General features: G+C 36.0%; 1 protein-coding gene across 1 annotated transcript in view; it reads right to left on the minus strand.

Annotated features, from left to right (window-relative positions):
• LOC136836469 (irregular chiasm C-roughest protein-like) overlaps positions 1 to 24483 on the minus strand; it is a 93276-nt gene that overhangs the window by 40144 nt on the left and 28649 nt on the right. Inside the window, 1 exon segment of the mRNA XM_067100734.1 lies at positions 4828 to 5110. Within this exon segment, the coding sequence (XP_066956835.1) occupies positions 4828 to 5110 (283 nt within the window).

Genomic DNA, 24483 nt, shown 5'->3' on the forward strand with positions numbered 1-24483 from the left:
AACTGAATGGTTCCTTAAATTTAAAACGCTGTGTCATTTTAAACGGCAGAAGAAACGTAAGTTTTATCAGTTTATTGGCCGGGGAAATTTGCCATGAACATCGAAGGAAATCCTTCTCTAGAGTTTAGTAACTTTTTTTTTTTTTTTTGGTCAAGAGTTGTTCCACTTTTTACCTGTACACCATTTACTGATGTTAGGTGCGAATAGATTGTGGACATATTCTGTCAAAATAACTTGTTCGTTGAAGGAAACTGTCTGGCATGTTAGTGTTACAGAAATGTGGGCATATTAAGCTCCATAAGTAGTGTGTGATATGCACACTAAAATAATCCCATATGTGCCACTTTGAAACAATCATTCTTTCAGTTATATTCCACTTCTTCCACCTATGTTCAGTAGACTCCATCCCCAAGTTTACGTACCACTCTGTGATTTTAATAATTTTTAATAATTCGCGTTCCATCCTTTCGTCTTTGTTTGATGTCCTTCCATACAAGACAAATTGCTAGCAATTTCAGAATACATCTCTCTGAGGGAATTACAAGGAATTATTTTCGGTTTCGGTAAGAGTGAATGCACCTGTCTCAGGAGGATTCATTTTACGTAATAATGATCAAAACTGTAATTATGCTGTAATTAAAATACTGTCTTAGCTGGTAACATATATTCCAACGGATATTTCATGAAAATAGTTTTGACTTCTTGGTTCATTTTTATTTCTGCTATTTCTGCATTTGCAGCGGTTAATGAGTCAATAAAAATAATCGATTTTAAAAATATATACTATTGATGATGGATGTTGACAGCAATAACAAAAATCTTGTTGATGATGACACTGAAGTTTATGGATTACTTTATTTTAAGTAGATTGATGGAGATTTCCTACAAACCATTTCGTGGTGGAAGCTCTAGGGGTGAGGGGTGAGGGGGGGGGGAAGCTTGAATTAAAAGCATCGTGGTCATATCTATTAATTCCCATCCTCATTGGACTAAAACTCATTCCCTTTAGGAACTATCTTATTATAATGGCTTTCCAAGAAACAGTATCCCCCACCCCTCTTTAATTTCTTATTTATTTCATTGCATATCGTTTCTCAATATTTTTCTTTCATTCCGGTTTGCTTATTAATATTCTTACTTCTATTGGTTCAATGTTTGTCATGATTTTTAAAAGCAGTGTCAATACTGATTCGTGTATATTTCTTCTAAATCACTATCGTAGTGGATCTTGGAGATTTGATAACTTATTACTTGTGCAGTACAGAAAATGTTAATAATTTCTGATGTCAAATGTAATTGAATTTCAGAGAGAGGTATATCTAACTAACTGGTATTTGAAAAAAAAAAAAAGTAGCATTATCTGGAATAATTAAACAGGCGCACCCACTCACTCAGACCTGCCTTGAATACCGTAGATGAGGCAAATATGTATTAAATCTCATTTTTTTTTACTATTTATAGATAAATAATGATCTATAAATCGTTAAATTTTCGTATAGTTTAATTTAATACGACTAAGTTTCAGATTTCACAATTAACTTTATTATAAAATGGATGATCCTCACACTCGTCTCGTTCAGGTGACATAATGTTGTTTTAGCCGAAACCTCTCATGTTCCTCCACCACGAATTGTATTGAGGCTGTCAACAGATGTTCTTTTTCCATAATTAGTCACCAACTAATTGCAGCGACAGATGTCCATAGATTACTCATAACTAATGCAGCGAAAAAAAAAAAAAAAAAAAAAAAGTCCTCCTGCTTTTTAAATAGCGACACATCCATCAAGGCCCCATTAATCATTGTCATCAGCGTGTGCATAACCGGAGTGATAAATTATGAACTTAAAGGGCAATTTCAAAATATCGAATGATTATGAATTAATGGGTTTGCAGATATCGCCCTCTCTTTCAATGCAGTAAGCAACTGTGCGACCAAAAAATACCCGGAGGCAAAATTGTTTGAAAAGGTCGGACAGCCTTCTAGAGCAAGGCCGTAGAGGAAAATATTTGTCGGAATCTATATTGATGATTTCAGTCATAATTATCTATGTATAACGGGAGAATCTGAAAGTCTGTGTTTTGTTACCAGAGTGGAAATGAAAACAGAAAAAATACCTGTCACAAAAAAAGAAAAAGAAAGACAACGCTGGTCGGAACGTTTTTGTACGGTCTTGCATAATATATGAGGTATGGAGGAGATATTTGATTAATATACGGTAACCTGAAGAACACATGAATGTACATACGGATGAATTCGTTGTTTTGAGTTGAATCAGTTATAAAAAACTTAGCAGATGCGAAACATGAGGCTCTAAAGGAATCGCTGTAAAAAAATTTTTGCAGAAACATGAAATGACACCCTCTATATTCAACAAACTCTTTTGCAGAATAAGGAATGAAGAAATCGAGCCTAATGTCAGCATTTAGAAATCGTAGGAAAGGAACCTGACCGAATGTGGTCACTAAGGAGGCGCTGTTCTCGCGTCGGTTACAGTGAAAATATTGTGTGCTGATTCTCCATAGGGTGGAAAAATAAATTTAGAAAATTCTTCCAGATGAACAAACTGATTTTAGATTAGGGAAGACAGGAGTTGACCAGATCGAAAATATGTATAAGCCATATTGTGCAACGTTGTACGTAATTTAAAAACCCCTTCTGATGACTTTTGTTGATTACGAGAAGGCAATTAACAGCGTTCACAGACCAGTATTATGGAAAGCCAAGCTGCGGCATTCCCGTTAAATATTTAAAGCTAACTGTAATTATCCATGAACGCAGTGGATGCAGTCAGTCGTCTTATGAAGAGATATCGAGTATTTTTATGATCATCTAATAGTTATCCGAAGGGTAATTTGCTCTGTCTTTCTCTTTTATATGAATCATTTGCAAAATAGCCAAAAGAGAAGGTGGGCTGGCCTGTCATTGAAAATTCTCTGTTTCACATTGCATAAAACTTGTTGAACACGGCCATCTAACGTGTCTCCTGCCTTATTCATTAAGGATCAGGCAAAGCAGAGTCAGTCGGGTGTCCCTTCAGCATGCTGTCTAATTCATAAGTATTTCTTACGAATAATAAGCGGTCTGTCGGCCGAAACCAGGGCACTCTCTTGAATACCTTAAGGTCTCTGGGAATTTGTCCAAGAAACTGTTAACTTTATTAGGTAATGGAAATAATGCTAAAATCAGGCAGACTTCTAATAATTTGGGAAAATTTCGTATATTGGAAAGATTTGTCTACACAGTAGGCTTTCAAACAGTTTCTATTCTAAAGGTAGACATTTCTTAGCAGCCGAAGTAGTTCTGAGACTTTTTTTTACACCATCGTCATTTTTTTTTTTTGTACATACAGGGTGGAAGCCCTTTTGGCCCTTCATAGTTTCAGTGTAAAATCACATTATGGTCTGACAGCTTTTCTGATCTACAGATACCATTAGCGTGTCTAATAGTACTATCAAACAATATAAATATAAATACGTTTAAAATTTTATGCACTTATTAATCTATAATCGCCAAATTTGGCCATAATATTAGTTGATGAGTGTGTTGTGGTGTAGAATAGATAGGAAATTAAATAGAAAAAGAGAGAGAGAGAGAGAGAGAGAGAGAGAGAGAGAGAGAGAGAGAGAGAGAGAGAGAGAGAAGATAGAAAGAGAAAAAGTTAAGAGAGAAGGAGAGAAATAAGAGTAAAAGAGAGGCAAAGAACACAGTGATAACGGCCAAATGCTTTTGTGTCGTGTTATCAATACGCAAGATGTTTACATTGCAGTATATCGTGTTTAAGCCATAAAAACAGTCGTAAAAATGGGAAATAATGGCCTCGCGATTGAAGCCAAGCAAAACATGAGTCAGCACAGTCTAAATGCTTACAACAGCTGATTCTATAGCCTTCTCCGGAAGGTGTTTTCGTGGAAGTTCCAGGAATTTGGGGTTGACCCAAGTGATATACTTCTTCAACCTCCAATCAATTATGTGTGGGAGGGTCTTTCCCACACCCTCCTAAGATCACCTCCTATCAAGTCCTCTAAGGAGAGATTTGAATCACACCACTACAGTCCTTCCAATCAGCTACTTGAAGGGGAGGCCTTGCTGATTAATCCTTCCAATAAGGCTAGAAGGAGGTGGAGATTTACAGATAGCAAGTTTCCTGAGGGTTCAACGAGTGAGAGACCGACGAGGAGAGGAGAGTCAGAACTGTGTCCTTCAAGGGAGAGTACTTCTCCCAATCGCTTCCGTGTTCCCCATATAGACTGATTCAAGAGTGATTCGTTTCTATCGTTGTAACTTGTTAATTTTGTACTGATCTTTATAATATTAAGTACTAATTAAAGTGAAGAAATTACCGATCTCGTCTCTATACGCCTTTCTGAGAGATATCAATATTTAAAAGGAATAAATATACAAAGATAGCACATCATCCAAATCTGAAGGACACCTCGAAAGAAACCAAGGTAAGAAGAGAAAGACTAAAATCTATGCAAACATATAACGAAGAACGTAAAAAAGGAACAATAAAAACATTACAATAAGTGAAGATCAGAATCTTGGGAGATAGTCGGCTCAAAGTAATGCTTATGGAAGATATAGTCACCTCTTTATTACTATATGCATTTTAATTAGTTTATATAGGCAGCAGTGAAGAATACTTATTGCCACAAGTCTAGTGTTAGAATTTTTTTTCGGTTGTGCAGACATGCTAAGCAATTTATTTTAATGGAAGCTGTAAGTCTACAGGACAACGATTGAACTGCCACAGACTGAGGTTAAGTGGAAGAAAGCAGTACATGCAAGCAACATGGGGAAACTCGTGGCATGTCGAATCTACCCACCTTCCTCGTCGGAACCGATCATTCTGTATCTCTTAAACGCGTACAGTTCCCGTTCGTTCCCGAGTCCGAAGTCATCTCTGGTCCACTGGACTTCGCCGACCTTGTTGATGATCCTGCACGGAAGCACCACCGTCGAACCGATGACGGCTGTCTGCGGAGATGGCTCGTTCGCGAACTTCTGTTCCGCCGTCGTCGCCGACAGCGCCGCCGACGGGAGCAGCCAGCAAGCCATCACCCACCACCACCGCCATCGCCTTCGGCGCCAGCCGAGGCTGTCGGTCATCTGGTTGCAGAAGCGGGTGAAAGAATAATGAGGGCCATGTCGGTCAGTATGAACTTAAATCCTTTGTTCAGTATATATGACGTTCTTTTTACCGGGAGACATTGTCAGGGTAAAACGGGAGAATTTTTAAACTAAGCAGTTATAGGTAACTGCTGAAGTGAATGCTAAAAACTGGATTTATAAGCAATAAGACGACGTTGATCCTATATGTTGTAAAAGTTAGAATATAAGGTAATTAAATGACATAATGATATTGTTGGTATGGGCAATTTGAACACATTGTATCTAACTTATAAATATTTACCTATAATTAATTAGTGCCCATTGTTGCTGTCAATTCTGTGGCTGGAATAATATGTAATTAGCAGTTCCTCTTTTTGTAATGTAAAGTAGAAGGCAGAACCATTAAATTGCTGTAATTTTAAACTGTTTTTCGGGATAAGGAAAATATATTTCAATACAGGTTATCATCGCTGAATTATAAGGTAAAGTGATGTTGAATAATTCTCCATAAATTCAAGATAGCTATTCCAGTTTAGCACAGTGAAATGAGTCTTTATGACACATTAATAAATTTTACGTCAAGTCAGCCATTGTATTCAGTATTTCAAATAAAATGGTTATTCTGACAAGTCTATTGACCTATCATAGAAAGCAACGAGTGTAAGTGCAACCGGTACCTACTCATGGATTTTTGATAATGTCAAAGTGTGACCTGAATAATTAGTTTCAAGGGAATATTGTTGATAACGCAGCCCGCCTGTAATTTGAAAATATTTCCCTGGAATGGATGGTGTACTACTACTACTACTACTACTACTACTACTACTACTACTACTACTACTACTAATAATAATAATAATAATAATAATAATAATAATAATAATAATAATAATGGTGATTACTACATGGTAGCAGTTTCGGTAATGATAATAATGAAACAGCGAGAAGTCTGCGACTCTCAGTTCATCATTATTATCGTCTTCTCAACATTATTGTCTTTTTAGTTCCTCGTTGGACGGGTCGGTACCGTTCTCGGCTAGCACTTTGCTGGCCCACGTTCGAGTCTCTGACCGGCCAATGAAGAATTAGAGGAATTTATTTCTGGTGATAGAAATTCATTTCTCGTTGTAATGTGGTTCGGATTCCACAATAAGCTGTAGGCCCCGTTGCTAGGTAACCAATTGGTTCTTAGCGACGTAAAATAAAATCTAATCCTTCGGGCGAGCCCTAGGAGAGCTGTTAATCAGCTCAGTGGTCTGGTTAAACTAAGGTACACTTAATTTTTTTTTCTTTGAATTACAACTTCAGTTTACTGAATATTTTGACGTTGGGTAGGATGTGCTTTTAAGCAAATTTGACACTGTCAGAAATAGATTGAACTGTACATATAATTCCGTTTGTGGTTGCGAAAGAATGAGAATTCCCTTGTAAAATTGATTCGTATTGAATACAAAGGCCACAAGCATTTAAGATCAAATAACACTCCTACAATTCGGTCTAATTGGCTAGATTCAAATGAATTTAGTAAATAATTTTTCCATGTAAACCTATAATTCGTCACTTTGAGAGTTTTAGTTGATGGTTATTTCAATAGATCTGAAGGCAAGTCAGCTACTCTCGTGCAGGATCTGAAGCTGAGTAAAAAGGAAAAAGTTCATTTATTTCTCTCAAAACATTTTGTGTTGGAAGGAATTAAGGTTTGGTAAAAGTTACTTGATTTATTTATTTTCCATGGTTATTAAGCACGCGTTTCAAATTTGAATCAAAATATGAAAAATAAACTTGTTTCTTTGCCTGAGAGTTTTTCCCAAAGGATGCTTATGAGGTTATTCATTCTTTTTTTGTTTGTTTACATCAGAATTGAAATGCTTTTGTATTGTTTTTATTTACTCATGTTTTTCTCAGTCACTGTCTGTGTGTAAAGTGTTTTACATTTTTCATACTAGATTTGTGAACATAATTAATTAATTTATTATCTGGTGTTTAGTTCTTCATGAACCCGATAAATGATTGGTTGAATTCTTACAGATTTATTATTCATAACTAACCAATGTTGGTGAGTTTATTGGCTCTGTGAACTCCGTGCAATAGCCCCTTCCCCCAAAATGCAGTCAGTCAAACTATGTAAGCTAGCTTTCGCTTTTTAGTCCAAAAATTTTTGAAATGCTGTGAGATCCCTGAAGCTATGATCTTTGGGTATCAGACGGGTTACCATGGGTTCTCTCTACGAAACAGAGAATGGAACCAAGACCATGCTGTGTGGTCCTCGTTCCGCTGCCGCCCCTTGGTTCAGCCACCAAGGTTGACAACCATCACGGAGCACCCTCGTTATCAGTGTTCTTGAGTGACCAGCATCACTTGTACTACGTGGTCCGGATTGCTCCTGCCATTGTTATTTTAAGCACTTTTCCGTCCGCCCGCTGTTTGAAAAGTTATGCAGATCTCGACACTGAGTTGTTATAAGCCCTTTTCCGCCAACATGCTGCATCAGAAATTATTCAGATCTCGACACTGAGTTATTATAAGCCCTTTTCCGCCAACATGCTGCATCAGAAGTTATTCAGATCTCGACACTGAGTTATTATAAGCCCTTTTCCGCCAACATGCTGCATCAGAAGTTATTCAGATCTCGACACTGAGTTGTTATAAGCCCTTTTCCACCAACATGCTGCATCAGAAGTTATTCAGATCTCGACTGAGTTATCATAAGCCCTTTTGCCAACAGCATCAGAAGTTAAGATCTCGACACTGAGTTATTATTTCCGCCAACATGCTGCATCAAAAGTTATTCAGATCTCGACACTGAGTTATTATAAGCCCTTTTCCGCCAACATGCTGCATCAGAAGTTATTCAGATCTCGACACTGAGTTTTCCGCCAAAGCCCAGAAGTTATTTCTCGACACAACATGCCCTTTTGCCAACATGCATCAGAAGTTATTCAGATCTCGACACTGAGTTATTATAAGCCCTTTTCCGCCAACATGCTGCATCAGAAGTTATTCAGATCTCGACACTGAGTTCTTATAAGCCCTTTTCCGCCAACATGCTGCATCAGAAGTTATTCAGATCTCGACACTGAGTTATTATAAGCCCTTTTCCGCCAACATGCTGCATCAGAAGTTATTCAGATCTCGACACTGAGTTATCATAAGCCCTTTTCCGCCAACATGCTGTATCAAAAGTTATTCAGATCTCGACACTGAGTTATTATAAGCCCTTTTCCGCCAACATGCTGCATCAGAAGTTATTCAGATCTCGACACTGAGTTATCATAAGCCCTTTTCCGCCAACATGCTGCATCAAAAGTTATTCAGATCTCGACACTGAGTTATAAGCCCTTTTCCGCCAACATGCTGCATCAGAAGTTATTCAGATCTCGACACTGAGTTATTATAAGCCCTTTTCCGCCAACATGCTGCATCAGAAGTTATTCAGATCTCGACACTGAGTTATTATAAGCCCTTTTCCGCCAACATGCTGCATCAGAAGTTATTCAGATCTCGACACTGAGTTATTATAAGCCCTTTTCCGCCAACATGCTGCATCAGAAGTTAATCTCGACACTGAGTTATTTAAGCCCCGCCAACATGCTGCATCAGAAGTTATTCAGATCTCGACACTGAGTTATTATAAGCCCTTTTCCGCCAACATGCTGCATCAGAAGTTATTCAGATCTCGACACAATTATAAGCCCTTTTCCGCCAACATGCTGCAGAAGTTATTCAGATCTCGACACTGAGTTATTATAAGCCCTTTTCCGCCAACATGCTGCATCAGAAGTTATTCAGATCTCGACACTGAGTTATTATAAGCCCTTTTCCGCCAACATGCTGCATCGTTATTCAGATCTCGACACTGAGTTGTTATAAGCCCTTTTCCGCCAACATGCTGCAGTTATTCAGATCTCGACACTGAGTTATCATAAGCCCTTTTCCGCCAACATGCTGTATCAAAAGTTATTCAGATCTCGACACTGAGTTATCATAAGCCCTTTTCCGCCAACATGCTGTATCAAAAGTTATTCAGATCTCGACACTGAGTTATTATAAGCCCTTTTCCGCCAACATGCTGCATCAAAAGTTCAGATCTCCACTGTTATTATAAGCTCCTTTTCCGCTCGCACGCTGTACTAAAAGTTATTCAGATCTCATCGAGTTATTATAAGCCCTTTCTTTCGCCTGCGCGCTGCATCAAAAGTTATTCAGATCTCGACAGTGAGTTATTATAAGCCCTTTCCGCCAACATGCTGTATCAAAAGTTATTCAGATCTCGACACTGAGTTATCATAAGCCCTTTTTCCGCCAACATGCTGTATCAAAAGTTATTCAGATCTCGACACTGATCATAAGTTATCATAAGTTATTCCCTCTTATCATCCGCCAACATGCTGTATCAGAAGTTATTCAGATCTCGACACTGAGTTATTATAAGCCCTTTTTCGCCCGCACGCTGTACCAAAAGTTATTCAGATCTCGACACTGAGTTATTATAAGCCCTTTTCCGCCTGCGCGCTGCATCAAAAGTTATTCAGATCTCGACACTGAGTTATTATAAGCCCTTTTCCGCCCGCACGCTGTACCAAAAGTTATTCAGATCTCGACACTGAGTTATTATAAGCCCTTTTTCCGCGCGCTGCATCAAAAGTTATTCAGATCTCGACACTGAGTTATTATAAGCCCTTTTCCGCCGCGCGCTGCGTCAAAAGTTATTCAGATCTCGACACTGAGTTATCAGAAGCCCTTTTCCGCCAACATGCTGTATCAAAGTTATTCAGATCTCGACACTGAGTTATTATAAGCCCTTTTCCGCTCGCACGCTGCATCAAAGTTATTCAGAATCTCGACACTGAGTTATTATAAGCCCTTTTCCGCCCGCGCGCTGCATCAAAAGTTATTCAGATCTCGACACTGAGTTATCATAAGCCCTTTTCCGCCAACATGCTGTATCAAAAGTTATTCAGATCTCGACACTGAGTTATTATAAGCCCTTTTCCGCTCGCACGCTGCATCAAAAGTTATTCAGATCTCGACACTGAGTTATTATAAGCCCTTTTCCGCCCGCGCGCTGCATCAAAAGTTATTCAGATCTCGACACTGAGTTATTATAAGCCCTTTTCCGCCCGCGCGCTGCATCAAAAGTTATTCAGATCTCGACACTGAGTTATCATAAGCCCTTTTCCGCCAACATGCTGCATCAGAAGTTATTCAGATGACACTGAGTTATCATAAGCGCTCGCTGCATCAAAAGTTATTCAGATCTCGACACTGAGTTATTATAAGCCCTTTTCCGCTCGCACGCTGCATCAAAAGTTATTCAGATCTCGACACTGAGTTATTATAAGCCCTTTTCCGCCCGCGCGCTGCATCAAAAGTTATTCAGATCTCGACACCATTGCTGTATCCGACACTGAGTTATTATAAGCGCTCGCGCTGCATCAAAAGTTATTCAGATCTCGACACTGAGTTATTTTCCGCCCGCGCGCTGCATCAAAGTTATTCAGATCTCGACAATGAATTATTATTAGCGCCTTTCCGTCCACGTGCTGTATCAGAAGCGATTCAAATTTCGACAATGAATTCATTAACAAGCACTTTTCCAACCACATGCTGTACCAAAAGCGATTCAGATCCCAACAAGAAATGTCATCAGCCGCTCTACGAGCAACAGCCCATGCTACCAGAAGGCAGCTTGATTTCAGATAACAGTGGTAACACAAAAGCAGTGTACTCTGGCCTTCCTTGTATTGGTTTTAACCTTTAAAGCGTTAGAAACGTTACAGACCTGTCTAAATAGAGTGAAGCAGGTTTTCAGAGTTGTCAGTCCTACACGTTACTCGAACAGTCACTTAGAAATGTGCAATTTAAAGGAACCTACAAGGATAGACACCTGGATATTGTTTTTACTACTAGAATATGTCAGACTAAATATATTGGTAAGAAGTACGTAGCAATAACGGCCGTACTGTCTAACAGAATTTTGTTGATAGTACACCAGCCGTTATCCTATGAAGAAATGAAATTATCCACCAAAAAAATGTTAAATATTTGCAAATGGGTTTTAGTACTTTCTTTGGTTTGTTTAACGATATAATTTAACTTCGTTCTCAATTAGATATTGGAAACTGAATTATTGATTTTCATAGTATTTCAGTTTTATTTTAGGCAGAGAATTTGGTGTTAGTTTCGAGAAGGAGATAAAGCAGTATAATGACAATGAAACGTTCGTTAATATGTAATGTAATATGAGGTGGTTGGTAGTTTGCTAGTAACCATTGCACATGACTATTATATTATTGAATTATACACAGTGTATTACGCTATTATAATAAGTATATGCCATAACAGTATCATAAAATTACAACTGCTGTAGCCTATTTAAGTTCGTCTATTAAAGTGTATTGGGCTTCGTTTTACGAGCGGTTTATTATTATTATTATTATTATTATTATTATTATTATTATTATTATTATTATTATTATTATATAACATATATAAATGTATATGTACACATATATATTATATAATATATATACTTTTATTTATTTTTATATATAAATATATATATATATATATATATATATATGTATATATATATATATATATATATATATATATATATATATATATATGGCTGAAAAATGGAGTTCTTATTTTGCATGATGCATTCAGAACATTCGCTTTACAGGCCTACGTAGATAGTTTACATTAGCGCACTCCTCACATTTATCGTGCACACTACTTTCTTTCGTCTTCTTCCTTCCATTATTACCGAATTATATAAACTACAACAGTTTATGTTCTTCCATTCTCTCAACTTGACTAAACCAGCTGAAAAAAAAACAACGATCCATTCTCTTAATTTGGATAATCAATTTCCTCATACCACAGATACTACGCAGACATGAAATCTCGAAAGTTTTCATTTTTTTTCATTCTCGCTCAACATGCATATTTTATTGCCATAAAGGAAAGTTGGCCCAACAATCACTATACACATCCCAACACTTTAACTCTCACAGACAGAGGTCTTTCCTTTTCAACCTTTTCTACTAGAGATTATTCTAACTTACTTTCTGTAACTTTTTTTGTGACTTCGCCTTCATCTCATGCTATCATCATTGGCTACTTTTTCTCTCAGACACCGAGGCTGTCAGCTACTCCATTCGATTACCATACATTCCAGAAGGCACCTTTTAGCTTCCATATAGCCTCGCAGCCGCACTCCTGCTAACACGTATATTTGGGAGATTTTCTTGTTATATTTTCCAGCACCTGGCCTGTCATATATATATATATATATATATATATATATATATATATATATATATATATATATATATATATATATATATATATATATATATATATATATATATATATATACTTACATATAAAGTATATGTGTGTGTATGTACAGGGTATGTATGTATGTATAATATAATTCTATTGTTGGTATACATACACACATATATATATATATATATATATATATATATATATATATATATATATATATATATATATATATATATATATATATATATATATATAACTCTGGGATGAGTGTAGGAGTAACATATTTGTAGGAATTAAAATTGATTTGAGTGCCATTTTGATGGCGTTCTAAATGAGGGACAGTAGAATTCCCTTTCTAAACATGTACTTATCTTTGTAGTCTTTACATTCCAAGAAAAGTCGTTGCTAAATTGTTGCAGCCAGTTGTACATAAGAAATTTACCTTTAATGACTTACTACGGAAATTCTCCGAAAAATTTTTTATTTTCAATTACCTCATTTCCAATGTAGATTCTAAGAAATCAAAATTGAATTTTTTATGTTAAATGCAGTTGAAATTGGTATTTCAGGCTCCTGATTTTCATTTAAACTCTTGAGGATTATAATACTTTTTTAAATAAAGCTGTTTACATCTTAAGTAGTGTTAAGAGTGATATTAATAGCGATGACAATGCCAAGGATAATACTGAAAATACCATCAGGAAAATCTACGGATGTACATCCCATGTTTCAGTAACCTGCTGGAAGGCTTTACAATAAAGAATTTCAGCTGCAAGAAATACGCTGTTTCATTCATCGAAATATGAACATTGGACAATTATTGACTAATATTGATGTGATGGAAAAGCGAATTATCAGAAGAATTGAAAAAACTCAGTATAAAATCAATAAGCAAAATGCAACCATTTTATTCAACAAAATCAAAATAATAATAATAATAATAATAATAATAATAATAATAATAATAATAATAATAATACACAATAATAATAATAATAATAATGGCAATTATGGTGAACAAAGCAAATTGTGCATGCCAATAATAATAATAATAATAATAATAATAATAATAATAATAATAATAATAATAATAATGGCAATTATGGTGAACACAGCAAATGGGTCATGTCAATTCACGGTTCATTTTATCTCTGCATCAACTAGATTTTTCTTTGTACTGTACCGATTGACTGATGTCAGTAAAGATAGAAATGAATTATCGTGGCCAAATTTTGATTGACATGGACACACACATTGTGACAGAAAAGAAGGAGAACCGTATTATTATTATTATTATTATTATTATTATTATTATTATTATTATTATTATTATTATTATTATTATTATTATTATTATTATTGATGAAGAAATCGATAGTGAATTCAGTGTAAATATAATATTAGAAAGACACATACATGAAAACGAGAGCTTTCGAGAAACAGCTCGATTCAATTTCTCGGCCTTGAGAAGGAGCATCAAGCCGGCTCGAAAGCTCTTGTTTGTTATGTATTTTAAATATATATATATATATATATATATATATATATATATATATATATATATATATATATATATATATATATATATATATATATATACATTATTATCATCATCATTAAACCAAATAGACAAGCCTTTCACATCACGATGAGGGATCCAATGGGAAATAGCAGTTCACATCATCCAAACACACTGATAATCTAAAGGCAACCTTCTCGAATGTGGTGCTCTAATTTTAAGGTATCATTAGTTAGAGAATTGTTCCCCAGTGACATATTGAAGCTCAAAACGAAGGCCATGGACTCAGATGCTGGGAAAAATAAGCCCAAGTTGCATGAAATCTCGCCAATTAATTTTCACCAGCCATTCAGCAGTTGCGGGTGAGAAAAAGGGAAAGACATAGAAATGCATCTCTCTCTCTCTCTCTCTCTCTCTCTCTCTCTCTCTCTCTCTCTCTCTCTCTCTCTCTCTCTCTCTCTCTCTCTCTCTCTCTCTCTCTCTCTCATTGTTGTACGAGTATAGCCTGAGGCAGTCGAGTTCTTTTGATAAATTTTGTTTGTGTTTCAGGAACGGAAACTGATATTTTGATATAATATCGAGGTATTGCTGCACAGAGGTTTTTTTTTTTGGCTTCGTCTGAACTGAAATGTAGGCAAGACTGGTAAAATTTGACCCGAAACGAGTTGTATTGTGTGGTTTCGGGAAGCCTTTGGGCTTCCTACAGACTTCAAGATGTAAAATTAATAAAACGTAGTACCCATTTTTTCCTTCATCGTATGCAAGTTAACTTTATTCACTTTTATTTTAGCCCATTTTATATCCGAACTCCAACTCCATATTACTGGTTAGTGTTTGATTAAATATTGCGTGCTAAAGTTTATTTTTTCTTCCGAAAATAACTACACGTTCTAGAATTTCGCAAAGCTTGCCCTCATAGGAAAGTTTGGCGTTGGGTTCGTGAAACCTGAAGGTTTGCAGCAATTTTCATGAGGAAAGTTGTTGGTCTTCCAAGTTTGCGAACTCTTACGAATGTCCTTTCCTTACAGCTAAGATTTTCATGTCATATGTGTATTTAATATTCTTCAATTGCGGTACATGTACAAGGTATGACTGATTTGGCTTACGAACTCGATAATCGATGCATAAAGTATTTCAGCCAGTTGCTAATATATGAAACCCTTTTTAAAGACATATGTCTTTTTTTCAGCGCTGGTTATTCTTCCGTAATCCGACTAGAGCACAAGGCTGATTATTCTCTCTCTCTCTCTCTCTCTCTCTCTCTCTCTCTCTCATACACACACTCACACCCACACAAATATTCGACCATCGGGGAAAGAATTGTCGAGTGAAAAAATCGTGGACCTTTGTATCGCGTTAAAACTGTCTCATTTTGAAAGAAAACAAACCACTTTTAAAATTTTTCGAGTAGGAAATTTACAACTAAGGTTAATTAGGCCATGCTATAAAGCATTCATTAGTTATTAATATTAGAGTTACTGCTGTTAATGACAGGCCCGCATGGCGATTTCGACAACCAAGGGTTTTGTTGTCTAATTAATGTGCTTGTTTTATTTTAAATTTTTTTTTAACTCTGGAGGGCGAGGTGCTCGATCATGAAAACAGTTTTAAAGAAATAGTAGTGTTCTGTGTTCAGACAAGCAGAACTCTATTTCAAGAATGTATTTTAGTCCAGGCCCGTAGAAAAAATGTAAAGGGAACGAAAGAAAGAGGTAAATGCGGGGTCTAATCATGGGGAGGGGGATAAATTGCGAAAAACAGAATTAAGGAACAAATTCCAAAGTTCGACAATAGAGGGTTAAGAGGCCGTGCAATCCGGGAAATTGTGGTGATATTTATCGTTGCTTCTCGACCTACGTTCATTGAATGACAGGGTCAGATATATTTTAGGTTTATTTGCACTTTATAATGGCAAGGTATCATTATAAAGACCTTGCTGTTTGCTACCTGAATCTATTTAGCATTTTCTATTTTTCAATCTTTTGGAATCAGTAATTAATCCAAACTGTACTCTCAAAAATGAAGTAGCTCTTATGCTGTGAATTTACCTTGTAATTTTTACGTTCCCATTGGATCAGATCACTTTATTCATCTCAACGTGTTTCTTTCCATGAGTACAACAGTGATTTAAAATCGTGGATGTATTTTATTTACATAGTTGCTAAGAATTTGTGACTTGTCAAATAAGGCACACGTCTTTCAGTTTTCCTCCAGAATCTGCATTTTAGCTTACAGAGTAATCTAGGTTTTCCTAGTGCTTGACTTCCTCTCACTCTCTATCTATCCCTCTCCCTCTCTCTCTCTCTAATCCGGTGACTAAAGTATATTTACATTCTCATGGTTACATCACTTAAGCCTCCGTTGTTCCCATTGAAATGATAATGAAGCATCAGCGTCAACAAAGCGGAAAGCAAAGTTTGTTTACATTACCATAAATGAATAAGAGATTCCGGGTGACACGAAGGGTCAATTTGCTCGAAGCTTGTTTGGGGCTGAAATGCTGAAAGTACAAACAGTGGTTTATCAGCTGCGCCCTTCAGTTGCTTTGATCTACTTTTGTTTTAGGTGTCTGGCTTTGTGATTTTTAATTGGAAAAGGCTGGCTTTCTCATGATGTTTTTTGATGTATATGCTTAAAAAACTGAGAGATCTTGAGAGATCTGGTGCTTTATAGCTCTACTCATTTGTATATAGCTTGCTCATATGCATATACTCGTATATTCTCTCTGGATTTATGTTTCTGTGTGTGCCAATCACCGGGAGTCGAAAATCAAGTTTGTCAAGTTTGTAAATCGTAAATTCCTCCTTATTGTAGGGTTATTCCTTAGAACACTGTCTCTAAATTCATAATTCTCCAGTTCCTTGTCGTGTCAGATAACAATCCTTTTTATTAGTTTTCTGTAAAAGAAAACTGTTGTAACGGCTTTGTCTGTCCGTCCCACGCTTTCTGTCCGCCCTCAGATCTTAAAAACTACTGAGGCTAGAGGGCTGCAAATTGGTATGTCGATCATCCACCCTCCGATCATCAAACATACCAAATTGCATCCCTCTAGCCTCAGTAGTTTTTTATTTTATTTAAGGTTAAGGTTAGCCATAATCGTGCCAGCAACACAGGCCACCACCGTGCCGTAGTTGAAAGTTTCATGGTCCGTGGCTGTACAGAAAACTCCATTGCGCCGGAGAAAGTTCGGTGCATTTTATACTTGTTTTTTCGTGCATTTCCTTTATGTAAAGAGCTTTCGAGAATACAGTTATTTAAAAATTTATTTTTCGATTGTTAACCGTGAGAAAATTTGAGAGTACCGAGTCTAAACGGCTGTGGGGTATATATTTTAATGTGAAGGCCTGGTATGCAAATACTCAAAATTTTTTGCCCGAAGTGAATATCGGAACACACAGACGCGTGCGCGCACGCACACACACATATATATATACACATATACATACATACAAGGTTCTTACCTTCTGAATATTGTTTAGTGAGTTGAGATTGGGACCCCCTTACAAGAATATGGGGATAGCAACCTCCATTCCTGGCTGCAGTTCCAGTTCCCTCTCTCTCTCTCTCTCTCTCTCTCTCTCTCTCTCTCTCTCTATATATATATATATATATATATATATATATATATATATATATATATATATATTATATTCTCTGTCTGTCTGTCTGTCTGTCTGTCTCTAATTTCTTAAGAGGATGTCTATCGTTTCCTTCGTGGACGAACTCCACCTGTATCCTTCCTTTACCCTTTCTTATTTTCTTTGTTTCTGAGTTTGAAAAATGCATAGGTTTGCCTGTCCCTTTGGCCTTTGCTCTGAAGAACGTATCACTGAATTTATAACGTGATATTCAAAGCCAGTTTGAAATGGTATATTTATTTAAACAGAATAAAGTTCAGTAGGAAACGGTCTGTGAGTACGCTTTTTACATTTTTCTTTTTTTATCTTTTTTGCGTGTTTGAGATCAGACTCTCGTTCGTTACAGCAGAAGGAGAGGAAAATCCGAGTGTTATGATGTGGCGTCGTTTAACGATATTGATATTAAATGCTCACATTAGTCAAAGGAATTTTGCGTTAAATATACCCCTCCTCATTCGTCACTGATACGTGCAACACAACGGTGTTAAATATTTACCCAATGCAATTGTAAGTTATTCAAGGTTATCCATTATTGTTCTAATCACGCTTGAATCCTCTTGCTTTCATATCTGCAACCGAACATCATTCGCTTATGGACGTAATTTCTTTAGAAGTTAATACGCTAGTTCAGTGTGAATCTGGCTCCCTTTTCACTCGCTGCTAAAACCGTCACCCTGTCACATATTTGATTTATGCTTAATCAAAGTCTCTTGTGTCTCGCTCTCATGAAACGCGTTTCCACGGACAGTTCGCAGAAACGGGGTTCCCGCCGGTCTTGCTGTTCTTAATCCTTTTATGAAATATATGGCTGCTTCCTTAATTTGTCACCGGAGATTTCATTTAATTACCTTTCATTTATACTAATCTCGCGCTTTGTTAAGAGACATCACTTCTTAATTCTTTGCACCGTATGAATGTTTAGTTCCAAGCCCCTCTTCTCCGGACGATAACTTAATCCCATATTGCCTTTCAGCTCGATGTTCTTCTCATTACAGAAGCCATTTCTCTCTCTCTCTCTCTCTCTCTCTCTCTCTCTCTCTCTCTCTCTCTCTCTCTCTCTCTCTCTCACTGGATTTCAACTCCCGTCCTTTTTTTAATCGCAGTGAGAGCGAGGACCGAGACACAAGTGGAGAGGTCATTAGTAAATGAACACCGAATTACAGGTAACAGATGGGGGCAAGTGAGTTGCCCTTCTCACTGATTACATGTGAAAGGCGTTTATTCATGGAAGAGCCGGGTCTAGTAGTTCATTTTGCTTTCAGGTCTCTCGCGCGTTGGTGTTTGACCTCATTCGGCGCTCTCTTCTGGGCGGGGTTACGAAGATGATGATGTCACCGAGACATGCCCGCCTCTTGTGGCAGCTCATAAAAGTCTTGTGCTCTCGGATAATTACGTCTAGTATTTTAAGGGTGGCCTTTGTTTTGAATAAATTAGGACTGTAGGTCTTCTGCGGTCAGAGTCTTCCTTATCTTTATGTGAAGGGCGGTTTTTATGAAGGCAAAATGAAGTCCTGGGAATGAAACACGGAAGAAAAAGAAAATGAACAAATAGAAGGAAATGTAGCGATGAATATGGCGCCCACTGCCATACAGTAGTACTCTTTAAAGGGTTGTTCCGTTGCCGCACTGTAAGTGAAAAGTCGATAAAACAATAGAAGCGACGGTCGCCGTCAGAAAAGGTCTCCTGTCCTCAGGGAAATGGTGGAAGAATCCTGTGTTCTATTTATTTGCTTATCATGGCGTAATTTTAGTTTTATGGCGGCTTGCTTCTTCTTTTCCTTCGTGCCCCGCCATGTGAGTGAAACATGTCGACAAGAGGGAGCAGTGCAAAAGGAACGGCTTTTAGCTGTCTCTCCATTGCCATATTTCGACATCTGGTCGATTCAGAGAGAAGTCTGTTGTTCGAAAGCAACGCATCCGGCAGTTAGTGCAGGTATGTTAAGAAGAGCACCTGAATCGACGAAGCACTTTAACTGCGCTGTAGAAAATTTGCACAGAACAAGAGTAAAAACTTAAAAGTCAGCGAAGACATAATGAAATATATATATATATATATATATATATATATATATATATATATATATATATATATATATATATATATATATATATATATATATATAAATTTCTGACTCACATCAAGATCGAACCCAGGTCTTTCAGTTGAAAGGCAAGGGGCTGGTATGCAAGCAGTTAACTTGCCCAGGTAATTTCTTGTGTGCAGTGGCGCTCAGGTTCCAATTTCTGTTATGACTTGTATGGCCTAGTGGGCAGCGTCCTTGCCTTTCAATTGAAAGACCTGGGTTCGATCCTGATGTGCGTCAGAAATTTATTTCTGTTCCACACGCGGTTGTGTGTCGATTATTTCTATATATATATATATATATATATATATATATATATATATATATATATATATATATATATATATATATATATATATATATATATATATATATATATATATATATATATATATATATATATATATATATATGTCAACTCGATAAGATTTCCATACATAATTTAAGTTGCAAAAGACCGCAATGAACTTGAGCGGCCGCCAGCCATCTCGCGGGGACTGTGACTCCTGGGGGGGAAAAAACGAACCCGTTGAAAAATGAGAAGTGCCGTGGAAGGGGAAAAAGAGAAAGGATATATACAGGAACGGAGGAGGGGGGAAAGGCGGAAATATCTCTATTCCCAAAACTTGTTTTTCCCTCTGAATACCATAACCTTTTCAAAGGGAATATCAAGGGAATCAAAAGTTATTTTAGTTTCAAAGTTCTGGTTCTCTACAAGTGGAAGACTAACACTGCAACTTTCTCGTTTTCATTGCTTTCATTTTGCTTTTTCCTTTTTTTTGGGGGGGGGGATTTGTGTGTGAGTAGCCTACATGTAAACTTTTTTTTTTTTTTAGAAATTTTTGAGAGAGGGTACATATAAACTTTTATGTTTTTGAGAGAGAGAGAGAGAGAGAGAGAGAGAGAGAGAGAGAGAGAGAGAGAGAGAGAGAGAGAGAGAGAGAGAGAGAGAGAGAGAGAGAGAGAGAGTTTTCTGTCTCTGAAGAGAAAATAATTTTTCAGTGAAACTAGCACTTAAACAATTCGACGTTATTCATTTTTGTTTTTTTAGAAATTTATGAGTAATTGCTTAAACGATAAAGGTTTTAATTTTAATGTATTAACGGACATAAAATTAAGCTTTGTCGAAAAAACTGAAACACTCTTCTTTTTTTTTTATTTATTATAAGAATCACCGTGTTATGGCGGAATAACTGATGTCTACCATTGCTTGTGATGAAAGTAGTTTGCGTTAAGTAAAATATCTCACTAAAGAAAAATTAGATACAATGAATGAGAAAAAAGGATTATTTAAGGTAAGTTTGTTTTCATTGTAAAGTTTTTTTTTCAGTTTACCCAACTCGTTTTTTGATCAAGTAAAAGGAACGTGCTTTCACTGTAATTTTTTTTTTTTTTTTTTTTTTGTAAATTGAGGTGTGGTCACAGTTTCGATGTATTACTATTACTCTTGTGATTGTTATTCTTACAAGATAAAAGATAATTATCTTGGTAAGTTCCAGAAGAAATCAAACTAAAATTTCCTCCTCTCATATATAACTTAAAAAAATTGCGAGTTCCATCCTCCACGAATTGAACTTTGGCCCATTTTTATATGGGGTCGCCGTGATGCCTTCTTTTGAAGGACTTTGATTTGGCTTTTTGGGGTAGACTTTGTATTCCCGATCGGCTGCCCTGCCTGACATCGCTTAGACCCCGGTATTATGTACATGTATTGTACCAGTTCACCAGCGCTTTTCTCCCAGTAGCGAGGTGTTACGCGGTGAGGTCGATAGTCGAGACGTGTGAGGTGTCTGTTATGTTTTTTTTTAGAAGATGTTGGAGTGGCTTTGTTTGTGTGTGTAATAGTCTGTAACACCCATTTGCTTTTAAGCAAACCTATCCGTTGATTACATACATAACCCCGGGGTGTCTACACGGATAGCAAAGTGTCCGCCTCTCTGACCGGTCGGCTGCGGATTTGAACCCGCGCCACAGACCTCTAAGAAGTCCGAGGCTGCTGCCTTAACCAATTCGGCCATCGAGGCTCCATATATATATATATATATATATATATATATATATATATATATATATATATATATATATATATATATATATATATATTATATACATATATATATATATATATATATATATATATATATATATATATATATATATATATATATATTATGATCACATTACCGGACATTTTCCATATTCACTGAAGTCGGAGGTTATCGCTCTTGGTGGCTCTAAGGTAGAGCGAATTGGATGTTACTCTACTTTGCAGCTTAATGTTGGTGGATATGTATGTTTGTATGTATGTATGTATGTATGTATGTGTATATATATATATATATATATATATATATATATATATATATATATATATATATATATATATATATATATATACACACATACATACATACATACATATCATATCCACCAACATATATATATATATATATATATATATATATATATATATATATATATATATATATATGTATGTATATATATGTGTGTGTGCTAATTTCAGGGAAATACCGTCTTTCGGTCCCAACAAGAAATCTAGGATGAGGCTACATCACTTGCTCTTCTTTACTGTGGTTGCGACCCACCCCCGTTACTGACCATCAGGTACATGGTTCATAGTTTACGCCACAAGAGACACATTACGATTAATGGGAACATGCCTAAATTGCTTTTAGCAAAAGTTTAAAAATACAGAAAAATGGATTATCATCAGTTAGAGCAGACGATTGACGAGAGAGGGTCAGATTTTAGAAGAAACCGCTCGTAATACTTCGTTTGGATGTGCTGACCAGTAGATCCAAGTGAGGTTTATTTGAATTCTGAAAATGTTTTATGGGTGTAATCAAGTGCAGATTCATTCAAAATTTGACTTAAATATAGTTTAGCATAACCTAAAAATGTAGCTATAAATGTTTTTTTTTATTAATTTTAGAAAATGTAACCAATAGTTGAATGTCTCATGAATCAGACAGATTTAGTTTTTCAATAATATGATGAAATTTGAAGAATGGATACGAACAATATTTCTGCCAACCAAGTTCCATATTCAAACCAGCCATTACTCCCTTCAAACAGAGGCCATTATGATAATAGCGTGTGAAACAGTTACATCTTAATTACAGATTACTCATTAAGATTAAACATACAAGAACTTCTCATAATTGTTCACCCATACCTGTGCTTCGGATTTCATAATGTTCTCAGATATGCAATTTATTATCCGACATAACTTTCAAGGTCAGATGTGGTGGGAAGCGCAAAAATATAAGAGGATTTACTCTGAGCCACACTCTTTCTGATGCGAAATCTCTACTGAATTTTTCAGTAACACCTTAAGATGTACTAATACACCTTGAATAAAATGCGTTTTGCAATATATTTCTGTGTTTATAAATGTTTTCATTCATACGTCATATGTCTGCTCCTGATAAATTTACATTATGCCGAAAAATTTAAATGTATGTATGTATGTATGTATGCATATATATGCATATACATATATATACAGTATACATACATATATTCCTACATTTTTCTACAGAAAGCGAATTTATCTGGAGTAGATATCTAGTGTATTCGTGAAGTAATTTATGACAATAGGAATATATTGCAAAAACCTACACTTTATTCTGAATGCACTAATACATTTCAAGGTGTTTATATACATACATACATATATGTATAAATATATGTATATGTATACATATAGTGTGTGTGTGTGTATTTCGTGTGTTTAACGTAAAAACTTGGAATGCTTGCATCTGGGATATATTGGTTATGTCTACGTGAGTAATGAACTGATTTTTCCCTATAGGTTTAGTTGAATTGGGAAGTGAGCTTTGTTGGTGGGCATCAATTTCTCGAACCCTCGTATGTATGTCCGACTTTAATGGGAATTTTTTTTCTTTGAACAGAAGGAAATCCTCTTTAATTATACAGCATTTGACGTTATTACCCATTTCATATTTTTAATCGTTTTAATCCTCATTTTTTTTTTTGGGGGGGGGGATCACCTCACTGTATCCTAAGTTTCTCCTTGACCTTTGTGGTGCTTTCTTTCCCCTTTTACAGGATTTGCCTTCACGCGCATCCCTTCAGTTACTTGTAGAACTTTAGTGTCATGGTATTGCTTGCTTTGTCTTCTTGAATGTGGTACTTTTCTTATTCAAAATCTACAAGTCCCATTTGTATCTTAAATGCCATTCATCCACCCATTAATCCATTTGCTCTGGTGTTCAGTTAGTTATGTGAAATAATTCAACAATTCACATGAGAATTCCATGTGTCATTACTAAAGATGCCTAGGAATATATTGAAAAAAAAAAAAAAGGTCTTTTCATATCCTATTTCCCAGAGTTCAGTAGCTTGCATTTATGGGTAGACTGCCAAGAATATCCGTTGGCTTTAAATGCAGAAAGCTATATTAATTGTTCATTCAATATAATTGTTAACTCTCATTCTTTTTCCAATTCGTTCCAGCTAGAAGGTCAGTAAACATAACTCTTTATTTTTTTTATTTGTGGTTGTTGTTTGTTATAGGATTTTAAGTATTAATTACATCAAATGCAAATACATATATTAATTTTGCTGGAGTGGTGCTTAGGGTCTTTTAATTTGAATACTACTTATGCCACTGTTATTTCCACTCATTTCACGAATTATAAGCAGTGCTGGAAGTAAAAGTATTAATTGTTATAAATATCCACCAAAAAAATTTTTTTCAGCAAAGAAAACAAATAATTATTTTCCTCGGCACTTCAGCAACATGAATGCGAAATTTGTCCTAAGTAAAGGTCATGTATTTTACCCGCTC

Source organism: Macrobrachium rosenbergii, chromosome 56 (assembly GCF_040412425.1).
Source record: "Macrobrachium rosenbergii isolate ZJJX-2024 chromosome 56, ASM4041242v1, whole genome shotgun sequence".
Taxonomy (NCBI): Eukaryota; Metazoa; Arthropoda; class Malacostraca; order Decapoda; family Palaemonidae; genus Macrobrachium; species Macrobrachium rosenbergii.